General features: G+C 57.1%; 1 protein-coding gene across 1 annotated transcript; it reads left to right on the top strand.

Annotated features, from left to right (window-relative positions):
- Nucleotides 1-613: 613 nt before the first annotated feature.
- On the top strand, nucleotides 614-11383 carry CRTC2 (CREB regulated transcription coactivator 2; the record flags this gene model as incomplete). Its single annotated transcript, XM_057401356.1, is given in 10 exon segments — nucleotides 614-715; nucleotides 3187-3303; nucleotides 4535-4596; nucleotides 4965-5033; nucleotides 5329-5429; nucleotides 6524-6553; nucleotides 6708-6787; nucleotides 6877-6926; nucleotides 9162-9406; nucleotides 11310-11383. Coding segments are annotated over 10 exon segments (930 nt in total), but the record flags the coding sequence as incomplete, so codon positions are not given.
- Between the last annotated feature and the right edge of the window lie 230 nt (nucleotides 11384-11613).

The following is an 11613-nucleotide window of genomic DNA, read 5'->3' as shown; positions in this document are numbered from 1 at the left end:
GCCCTATTCCCCCCATTCCTGCCCTATTATTGCCCTGTTCCTGCCCTATTCCTTCCCCTATTCCTGCCCCATTCCTACCCTATTCTTTCCCCATTTGCCCCCCATTTCTGCTCTATTCCTGCCATTCCCATTCCTGCCATTCCCATTCCTGCCATTCCCATTCCCGCCATTCCCATTCCTGCCATTCCCATTCCTGCCATTCCCCCATTCCCCCCCCATTCCCATTCCCCCCCATTCCATTGCCCCCATTCCCATTGCCCCCCATTCCCATTCCCCCCCATTCCCATTCCCCCCATCTCCCCCCATTCCCATCTCCCCCCATTCCCATTGCCCCCAATCCCCCCCCCCCCATTCCCATTCCCATTCCCCATTCCCCCCCCATTCCCATTCCCCCCTCTTTCCCCCCTCCCCGCCCCCATCCCCATTCCCCCCCCATTCCCATTCCCATTCCCCCCCATTCCCATCCCCATCCCCATTTTCCCCATCCCCATCCCCATTCCCATTCCCCCCCATTCCCATCCCCATTCCCATCCCCATTTTCCCCATTCCCATTGAGCCCCATTCCCGTTCCCCCATCCCGGGCTGCTCCTGCATCCCTGCTCCCCGCTCGCAGTTGCAGGCGCAGAAGCTGCGCCTGGCGCACAGCCGGGGGCCCTAGTACAGCGGCTCCCTTCCCAACGTCAACCAGCTGGGCAGCGGCATTCCCGACTTCCAGGTGAGCGCCGGGATAGCCCGGAATACCGGGGGGGGCGGCGGGAGCGCTGCTCCCAGGGCAGGGATGGGGCGAAAGGGATGGGGTGAAAGGGATGGGGCGAAAGGGATGGGGTGAAAGGGATGGGGTGAAAAGGATGCAGTGGGATAGAGGAAAAGGATGGGGTGAAAATGATGGGATAAGAGGGATGGGATGGGATGGAAAGGATGGGATGGGATAGAGGAAAAGGATGGGATAATGGGGAAGGGATGGGGTGAAAGGGATGGAGTGGGGTGAAAGGGATGGGATAATGGGGAAGGGATAAGAGGGAAGAGATGGGGTGAAAGGGATGGGATAGAGGGAAAGGATGGGATGAAAGGGATGGGATAAGAGAGAAGGGATGGGATGGGATAAGAGGGAAGGGGTGGGGTGGAACGGATGGGATAAGAGGGAAGGGATGGGATAAGAGAAGGGATGGGATGGGGTAGAGGAAAAGGATGGGATGAAAGGGATGGGGTAATGGGGAAGGGATGGGATGGAGAAAAAGGATGGAATAATGGGGAAGGGATGGGGTGAAAGAGATGGGGTGAAAGGGATGGGATGGGGTGAAAGGGATGGGATAATGGGGAAGGGATAAGAAGGAAGAGATGGGGTGAAAGGGATGGGATAGAGGAAAAGGATAGGATGAAAGGGAGGGGATAAGAGGGAAGGGATGGGATGGAAGGGATGGGATGGGATAAGAGGGAAGGGATGGGATGGAACGGATGGGATAAGAGGGAAGGGATGGGATAGAGGAAAAGGATGGGATAATGGGGAAGGGATGGGGTGAAAGGGGTGGGATGGGATAGAGAAAAAGGATGGGATGAAAGGGATGGGATAGAGGAAAAGGATGGGATGAAAGGGAGGGGATAAGAGGGAAGGGATGGGATAAGAGGGAAGGGATGGGATAAGAGAGAAGGGATGGGATGGGATAGAGAAAAAGGATGGGATAATGGGGAAGGGATGGGATAGAGGAAAAGGATGGAATAATGGGGAAGGGATGGCGTGAAAGGGATGGGATGGAGTGAAAGGGATGGGGTGGGATAGAGAAAAAGGATGGGATGAAAAGGGTGGGATAAGAGGGATGGGATGGGATGGAAGGGATGAGATAGAGGAAAAGGATGGGATAATGGGGAAGGGATGGGGTGAAAGGGGATAAGGGGGAAGGGATGGGATAATGGGGAAGGGATGGGGTGAAAGGGATGGGATAATGGGGAAGGGATAAGAGGGAAGAGATGGGGTGAAAGGGATGGGATAGAAGAAAAGGATGGGATGAAAGGGATGGGATAAGAGGGAAGGGATGGGATGGAAGGGATGGGATGGGATAGAGGAAAACGGTGGGATGAAAGGGATGGGATAAGAGAGAAGAGATGGGATAGAGGAAAAGGATGGGATAGAGGAGAAGGATGGGATAATGGGGAAGGGATGGGGTGAAAGGGATGGGATGGGATAGAGAAAAAGGATGGGATAATGGGGAAGGGATGGGGTGAAAGGGATGGGATGGGATAGAGAAAAAGGATGGGATAAAAGGGAAGGGATGGGGTAAAAGAGAAGGGATGGGATAAAAGGGAAGGGATGTAAAAGGGATGAGGTAAGAGGAAAGGGTTGGGATAAGAGAGATGGGATGAAAGGGATGGGATCGGAGGAAAGAAATGGGATGGGACAAGAGGAAAAGGATGAGATAAGAGAGAAAAGATGGGATGAGAAGAAGAGAATGGGATAAGAGGAAAGGGATAGGATAAAAGGGAAGAGATGGGATGAGAGGGATGGGATGGGATGAGAGGAAGTGGCCTCAAGCTGCTCCAAAGGGGGTCCATTGGGAAGCATTCATCCACTGAGGAGGGGTCGGGATCGGGATCGGGACAGGGAATGGTGGAGCCTCCATCCATGGCAGCATTCCCAATGCGTGCTGGGAATGGTTGGGATCCAGCTGGTTGATTCCGTGGTCCCATGATCCCTTTGGTGGCCTCATTCCGGCCTCATCCCGACCTCATCCCGGCCCCATCCTGACCTCATCCCGGCCCCATCCCGGCCTCATCCCAACCTCATCCCGACCTCATCCCAGCCCCATCCTGACCTCATCCCAGCCCCATCCCGGCCTCATCCCAGCCCCATCCCGGCCCCATCCCGGCCTCATCCTGGCCCCATCCTGGCCCCATCCCGGCCCCATCCCGACCTCATCCCGGCGCCATCCCAACCTCATCCCGGCCCCATCCCGACCTCATCCCAGCCCCATCCCGGCCCCATCCCGACCTCATCCCAACCTCATCCCAGCCCCATCCCGGCCTCATCCCAGCCCCATCCCATCCCGGCCTCATCCCAGCCCCATCCCGACCTCATCCCAGCCCCATCCCATCCCGACCTCATCCCAACCTCATCCCAGCCCCATCCCGGCCTCATCCCGGCCCCATCCCATCCCGGCCCCATCCCGGCCTCATCCCGTTCTCCTCCCTCAGGGCCCGCTTCATTCCCCGCTGGATTCCACCCGGAGCACCCGGCACCACGGCCTGGTGGAGCGGGTGCAGCGGGATCCGCGCCGGATGGTGTCCCCGCTGCGCCGCTACGTGCGCCAGATATCCTTTATCCCGGCGGCATTCCCATGGGATCGGTGGCGTTCCCATGGGATCAGTGCCTTCAGACAGGCAGCATTCCCATGGGATTCAGCGCTTTCAGGCAGGTGGCATTCCCATGGGATCGGCAGCATTCCCATGGGATCACAGTCTCTGGGTAGGCAGTATTCCCGTGGGATCAGTGCTTCCGGGCTGGTGGCATTCCCATTGGATTGGTGTCATTCCCATTGGATCAGTGCCTCTGGGCAGGCAGCATGCCCATGGGATCAGCGCTTTCAGGCAGGTGGCATTCCCATTGGATTAGTGCCTTCAGACAGGCAGCATTCCCATGGGATCACAGCCTCTGGGTAGGCAGTATTCCCGTGGGATCAGTGCCTCTGGGCAGGTGGCATTCCTGTGGGATCAGCGGCATTCCCATGGGATTGGTGGCATTCCCATGGGATCAGTGCCTCCGGGCTGGTGGCATTCCCGTGGGATTGGTGGCATTCCCATTGGATCAGTGCCTCTGGGCAGGGAGCATTCCCATGGGATTGGTGGCATTCCCATGGGATCGGTGGCATTCCCATGGGATCAGTGCCTCCGGGCTGGTGGCATTCCCATGGGATCGGTGGCATTCCCATTGGATCAGCACCTCCGGGCAGGCAGCATTCCCATGGGATCAGCGGCATTCCCATGGGATCAGCACCTCCGGGCAGGCAGCATTCCCATGGGATCAGCAGCATTCCCATGGGATCAGCACCTCCGGGCAGGCAGCATTCCCGTGGAATCAGCAGCATTCCCATGGGATCAGCGGCATCCCCATGGGATCAGCAGCATTCCCATGGGATCAGCAGCATCCCCATGGGATCAGCGGCATCCCCATGGGATCAGCGGCATTCCTATGGGATCAGCGGCATTCCTATGGGATCAGCAGCATTCCCATGGGATCAGCGGCATTCCCGTGGGATCAGCGGCATTCCCGTGGGATCAGCAGCATTCCTATGGGATCAGCAGCATTCCCATGGGATCAGCAGCATTCCCGTGGGATCAGCAGCATTCCCATGGGATCAGCAGCATTCCTATGGGATCAGCAGCATTCCCATGGGATCAGCAGCATTCCCATGGGATCAGCAGCATTCCCATGGGATCAGCAGCATTCCCATGGGATCAGCAGCATTCCTATGGGATCAGCAGCATTCCCATGGGATCGGCCCCTCCGGACACCCGCGCCTGTTCTCCCTTAACGCGCCCGCACATCGACAGCTCTCCCTATGGACCCACGTACCTGTCGCCCCCCCCCGAGCCCAGCTGGAGGAGGTAAATCCCCCTTTTCCTTGGATCCCAGCCTTGGGATCGGGAATGGCGGCTCCTGCTTCCCCCATGAGCTTCCCCATCTCCTCCCTTCGCTCCCAAGGGAAAGCTTGGCCTGCTTCCCGTTAAAAAGACAGGGAAAAGCGCTCCCATCCTGCCTATCCTGGTGCCCAGCCCCCACGGATCCCATGGGATTCCCCCCCCATCCCATCCTCCTCCCAAGCAGCATCCAGCCATGGCTTGGCTCCTGCTCCATGGAGCTGCAAGGAGCGGGATCCCCCTTCCCTCCGGCTCTCCTTTGGGATCCAGGCTGGGAATGGGATGAGGATGCCGTGGGTCAGCCCCTTCCCAAATAACGCTGCCCTTTCCCGAAGGACCATGCCCTGGGGGAACTTCCCGATGGAAAAGGGCCACTTGTTCCGCCTGCCCTCGGCTCTCAACAGGTCGGTGCTTGCCTTCATCCCGGTTTTCCTTCCTGCCTTCCCTAGGGATCGCTGTGGGGCTGGGGGGGGGGGGATCACCCCCCCTTTGGGGGCCTCCATCCCGTTTGGATCCTGGGATGCGGGAGCCAGCGCATCCTTTGGGATCCCCATGGCGGGGGGGTTGTCATGGCAGCTCGTGCTCCATCGCTCCCATCCGGATCCCATGGGATAAGGGGGGGGGGGGAGCTTCTTTGGAGGGCTCCGGGGGCCTCTTCCCAATGGGAATTCCCAGCCTGGATCCCGCTGTCTCCCGCAGGACGAATTCCGACTCCGCTCTGCACACGAGCGCCCTGAACCCCGGCCCCCAGGACCCCTTCCTGGGCCCCACACAGGGACCCCCCGCGCCCGGGCGCCGCGGTGAGAGCCCCACGGCGAGCACATGGACCCGGGCCCCCCCTTCATCCCATTGTGTCCTTCCCATTGGATCCATCCCATCGTGTCCATCCCATTGGATCCATCCCATTGTGTCCTTCCCATTGGATCCATCCCATTGTGTCCTTCCCATTGGATCCATCCCCTTGTGTCCATCCCGTTGTGTCCATTCCCAACCCCTTGTGTCCATCCCGTTGCGTCTGTCCCCATCCCGTTGCCTCTATCCCTTTGCGTCCGTCCCCATCCCGTTGCGTCCGTCCCCATCCCGTTGCATCCATCCCGTTGCGTCCGTCCCCATCCGGTTGCGTCCGTCGCCATCCCGTTGCGTCCATCCCCATCCCGTTGCATCCATATCCATCCCGTTGCGTCCGTCCCCATCCCCTTGTGTCCATCCCCATCCCGTTTTATCCATCCCCATCCCGTTTTATCCATCCCCATCCCGTTTTATCCATCCCCATCCCGTTTTGTCCATCCCCATCCCGTTTTGTCCATCCCCATCCCGTTGCGTCCATCCCCATCCCGTTTATCCATCCCCATCCCGTTGCGTCCATCCCGTTGCGTCCATCCCGTTGCGTCCATCCCCGTCCCGTTTTGTCCATCCCCATCCCGTTGCGTCCATCCCCCTGTATCCATCCCCATCCCGTTGCGTCCATCCCCATCCCGTTGCGTCCATCCCCATCCCGTTGCGTCCATCCCCATCCCGTTGCGTCCATCCCCATCCCATTGTGTCCATCCCCATCCCGTTGTGTCCATCCCGTTGCGTCCGTCCCCATCCCGTTGCGTCCGTCCCCATCCCGTTGCGTCCGTCCCCATCCCGTTGCGTCCATCCCGTTGCGTCCATCCCCATCCCATTGTGTCCATCCCCATCCCGTTGTGTCCATCCCGTTGCATCCATCCCCATCCCTTTGTGTCCATCCCGTTGTGTCCGTCCCCATCCCGTTGCGTCCATCCCCATCCCGTTTATCCATCCCCATCCCGTTGCATCCATCCCGTTGCATCCGTCCCCATCCCGTTGCGTCCATCCCCATCCCGTTGCGTCCATCCCGTTGTATCCATCACCATTCCCTCCTCTCTTCCAGGTTTCCTGGATGGGGATGCAGACAGCAAAGGTGAGCCCCACATCCCTGACCCCAACGCCTGTGCCCCCTTCCTCGCCCCATGCATTGAGGTGCACCCATGTTTGGGGGGGGGGGGGGGGGGGGGGGGGGGGCTTGCTCCATGCCCCTCCCTCCATCCCGCCCCATTCCCGATGCCTCTTCCCAGTGTTCCTTTTCCAAGTGCCTCCCATCGAAGAGACCTTCGATGATCCCAAGCCTCCGCTGAAGCCCTGGGACACGCGGAAGGTGGGAGAGGACCGGGAATGGGGGTGGGAATGGGACCGTGCTCCGCACCCATCCTGCCCTCACCTCCTTCCTCCTCCCCTTCCCCATAGCTCTCCTCTTCCTCCGCCCGGCCGCGCTCCTGCGAGGTCCCAGGGATCCAGTGAGTGCTTTGGGAATGCTTTGGGATTCCCTTGAGAATGCTTTGGGAATGGTTTGGGAATGGGTTTTGAGTGCTTTGGGAATGCTTTGGGAATGGTTTGGGAATGGGTTTTGAGTGCTTTGGGAATGCTTTGGGAGTGCTTTGGGAATGGTCTGGGAATGCTTTGGGAATGGTTTGGGAATGCTTTGGGAGTGCTTTGGGAATGCTTTGGGAATGGTTTGGGAATGCTTTGGGAATGCTTTGGGAATGGTTTGGGAATGGTTTGGGAATGGTTTGGGAATGCTTTGGGAATGGTTTGGGATTCCTTTGGGAATGCTTTGGGAATGGTTTGGGAATGCTTTGGGATTGCTTTGGGAATGGTTTGGGAATGCTTTGGGATTGCTTTGGGCTTGCTTTGGGCTTGCTTTGGGAATGCTTTGGGATTGCTTTGGGCTTGCTTTGGGAATGCTTTGGGAGTGCTTTGGGCTTGCTTTGGGAATGCTTTGGGCTTGCTTTGGGAATGCTTTAGGAGTGCTTTGGGATTGCTTTGGGAATGCTTTGGGCTTGCTTTGGGAATGCTTTAGGAGTGCTTTGGGAATGCTTTGGGAATGCTTTGGGATTGCTTTGGGAATGGTTTGGGAATGCTTTGGGATTGCTTTGGGAATGCTTTGGGCTTGCTTTGGGAGTGCTTTTGCTTTGGGAATGCTTTGGGAATGCTTTGGGAATGCTTTGGGATTGCTTTGGGAATGCTTTGGGATTGCTTTGGGAATGCTTTCGGAATGCTTTGGGAATGCTTTGGGAGTGCTTTGGGAATGCTTTGGGAATGCTTTGGGAATGCTTTGGGAGTGCTTTGGGAATGCTTTGGGAATGGTTTGGGAATGCTTTGGGAATGCTTTGGGAATGGTTTGGGAATGGTTTGGGAATGGTTTGGGAATTTTGGGAATGGTTTGGGATTCCTTTGGGAATGCTTTGGGAATGGTTTGGGAATGCTTTGGGATTGCTTTGGGAATGGTTTGGGAATGCTTTGGGATTGCTTTGGGCTTGCTTTGGGCTTGCTTTGGGAATGCTTTGGGATTGCTTTGGGCTTTTTGGGAATGCTTTGGGAGTGCTTTGGGCTTGCTTTGGGAATGCTTTGGGCTTGCTTTGGGAATGCTTTAGGAGTGCTTTGGGATTGCTTTGGGAATGCTTTGGGCTTGCTTTGGGAATGCTTTAGGAGTGCTTTGGGAATGCTTTGGGAATGCTTTGGGAATGCTTTGGGATTGCTTTGGGAATGGTTTGGGAATGCTTTGGGATTGCTTTGGGAATGCTTTGGGCTTGCTTTGGGAGTGCTTTAGGAGTGCTTTGGGAATGCTTTGGGAATGCTTTGGGAATGCTTTGGGATTGCTTTGGGAATGCTTTGGGATTGCTTTGGGAATGCTTTCGGAATGCTTTGGGATTGCTTTGGGAGTGCTTTGGGAATGCTTTGGGAATGCTTTGGGAATGCTTTGGGAGTGCTTTGGGAATGCTTTGGGAATGGTTTGGGAATGCTTTGGGAATGCTTTGGGAATGGTTTGGGAATGGTTTGGGAATGGTTTGGGAATGCTTTGGGAATGGTTTGGGATTCCTTTGGGAATGCTTTGGGAATGGTTTGGGAATGCTTTGGGATTGCTTTGGGAATGGTTTGGGAATGCTTTGGGATTGCTTTGGGCTTGCTTTGGGCTTGCTTTGGGAATGCTTTGGGATTGCTTTGGGCTTGCTTTGGGAATGCTTTGGGAGTGCTTTGGGCTTGCTTTGGGAATGCTTTAGGAGTGCTTTGGGATTGCTTTGGGAATGCTTTGGGCTTGCTTTGGGAATGCTTTAGGAGTGCTTTGGGAATGCTTTGGGAATGCTTTGGGATTGCTTTGGGAATGCTTTGGGAATGCTTTGGGATTGCTTTGGGAATGCTTTGGGCTTGCTTTGGGAGTGCTTTAGGAGTGCTTTGGGAATGCTTTGGGAATGCTTTGGGAATGCTTTGGGATTGCTTTGGGAATGCTTTCGGAATGCTTTGGGATTGCTTTGGGATTGCTTTGGGAATGCTTTGGGAATGCTTTGGGATTGCTTTGGGAATGCTTTGGGATTGCTTTGGGAATGCTTTCGGAATGCTTTGGGATTGCTTTGGGAGTGCTTTGGGAATGCTTTGGGAATGCTTTGGGATTGCTTTGGGAAGGGGAGGGGGGAGGGGAAGGGGATGCCCCCGGATGCGATTCCCACCTTTCCCCGTGTCTCTTCCTGCCCCAGCGTCTTCCCATCGCCGGATCCCGCCGCCTCGGTGCCCCTCATCCCGCCCGCCCTCGGCGCGGGGGGGTCCCTGCCTGACCTCAGCAGCCTGCACTTCCCGTCCCCGCTGCCCACCCCGCTGGACCCCGAGGAGAGCCCCTTCCCGAGCCTCGGCACCGCCGGCAGCACCGGCAACCTCGCCACCACCATGACCCACCTGGGCATCAGCGGCTCCATGGCGCTGCCGCCCGCCTACGACTCCCAAGGTACGGGGAGGGGAGGCACTGGGATGCAGTGGGAGGCACTGGGAGGCACTGGGAGGCAGTGGGATGTGCTGGGATGCGTTGGGATGCGCTGCGATGCGGTGGGATGCGTTGGGATGCAGTGGGAGGCATTGTGATGCCTTGGGATGCATTGTGATGCCTTGGGATGCATTGTGATGCCTTGGGATGCATTGGGAGGCGTTGGGATGCGCTGGAATGCCTTGGGAGGCATTGGGATGCATTGGATGCAGTGGGATGCGTTGGGATGCAGGGGATGCAGTGAGAGGCATGGGGATGCAGTGGGATGCAGTGGGATGTGTTGAGGCATTGTGATGCCTTGGGATGCATTGGGCGGCGTTGGGATGCAGTGGGATGCACTGGGAGGCATTGGGATGCACTGGGATGTGTTGGGAGGCATTGTGATGCCTTGGGATGTATTAGGAGGCGTTGGGATGCAGTGGGATGCATTGGATGCGTTGGGATGCACTGGAATGCCTTGGGATGCATTGGATGCAGTGGGATGCGTTGGGATGCAGGGGATGCGTTGGGATGCATTGGGAGGCATTGGATGCGTTGGGATGCGTTGGGATGCATTGGGATGCTGTGGGATGCACTGGGAGGCAGTGGGATGCAGTGGGATGCAGTGGGATGTGTTGAGGCATTGTGATGCCTTGGGGTGCATTGGGAGGCGTTGGGAGTCGTTGGGATGCATTGGATGCATTGGGATGCGCTGGAATGCCTTGGGAGGCATTGGGATGCATTGGATGCAGTGGGATGCGTTGGGATGCAGGGGATGCGTTGGGATGCGTTGGGATGCATTGGGAGGCATTGGATGCACTGGGATGCCTTGGGATGTGCTGGGATGCAGTGGTATGCGTTGGGATGCAGTGGGATGCATTGGGAGGCATTGGATGCGCTGGGATGCGTTGGGATGCAGTGGGATGCCTTGGGATGCCTTGGGATGGTATGCCTTGGGATGCTTTGGATGTGCTGGAATGCGTTGGGATGCGTTTTGATGCATTGGGATGCCTTGGGATGCGCTGGGATGCCTTGGGATGCCTTGGGATGCGTTGGGATGCGCTGGGATGCCTTGGGATGCATTGGGATGCGTTGGGATGTGTTGGGATGCATTGGGAGGTGTTGGGATGCGGTGAGTGCCCGGAGCAGCCCCTTAAGACAGGGGCGCTCCGAGGGGGTTGGAGGTATCCCGGTGATCCCAGCTTGGGAATGCTGCTGCGTTTGCAAGCTGGAGCATCCCTGGGATGTGTGTGGGCATCCCAGTGCTGATCCCAAGGGATGTGTGTGGGCATCCCAGTGCTGATCCTAAAGGATGTGTGTGGGCATCCCGGTGCTGGTCCCCAGGGATGTGTGTGGGTATCCCAGTGGTGATCCCAAGGGATGTGTGTGGGTATCCCAGTACTGATCCCAAGGGATGTGTGTGGGTATCCCAGTACTGATCCCAAGGGATGTGTGCCCGTATCCCAGTACTAATCCCAAAGGATGCTCCCGTCTCCCAGTCTTAATCCCAAGAGATGTGTGCCCGTATCCCAGTACTAATCCCAAGGGATGTGTGCTCTGATCCCAAGGGATGTGTGTGGGTATCCCAGTGCTGATCCCAAGGGATGTGTGTGTTTATCCCAGTACTAATCCCACAGGATTGCGTGTATCCCAGTACTGATCCCAAGGGATGTGTGCTCTGATCCCAAGGGATGTGTGTGGGTATCCCAGTACTAATCCCATAGGATTTGCGTTCATCCCAGTATTGATCCCAAGGGATGTGTGTGTGTATCCCAGTGCTAATCCCAAGGGATGTGTGCTCTGATCCCAAGGGATGTGTGCTCGTCTCCCAGTGCTGATCCCAAGGGATGTGTGCTCTGATCCCAAGGGATGTGTGCTTGTATCCCAGTACTGATCCTAAAGGATGTGTGTGGGTATCCCAGTGCTGATCCCAAGGGATGTGTGCCCGTCTCCCAGTACTAATCCCAAAGGATGCTCCCGTCTCCCAGTCCTAATCCCAAGGGATGTGTGTGTGTATCCCAGTGCTGATCCCAAGGGATGTGTGCTCTGATCCCAAGGGATGTGTGCTCTGATCCCAGTGCTGATCCCAAGGGATGTGCGTGCATCCCGTTGGTGTTCCCATGGGACACGCGTGTCCATCCATGTCTCCATCGTGTCTCCATCCCCCCCCCCCCAATTCCCTCGGGATAACT

The sequence above is a fragment of the Pezoporus wallicus genome, unplaced genomic scaffold (genome assembly GCF_028554395.1).
Source record: "Pezoporus wallicus isolate ANWC-B61680 ecotype Strahan unplaced genomic scaffold, APGP_CSIRO_Pwel_v1 contig_14815, whole genome shotgun sequence".
In the NCBI taxonomy this organism is placed as follows: domain Eukaryota; kingdom Metazoa; phylum Chordata; class Aves; order Psittaciformes; family Psittacidae; genus Pezoporus; species Pezoporus wallicus.
This window is presented reverse-complemented; position numbering and strand designations above follow the sequence as displayed.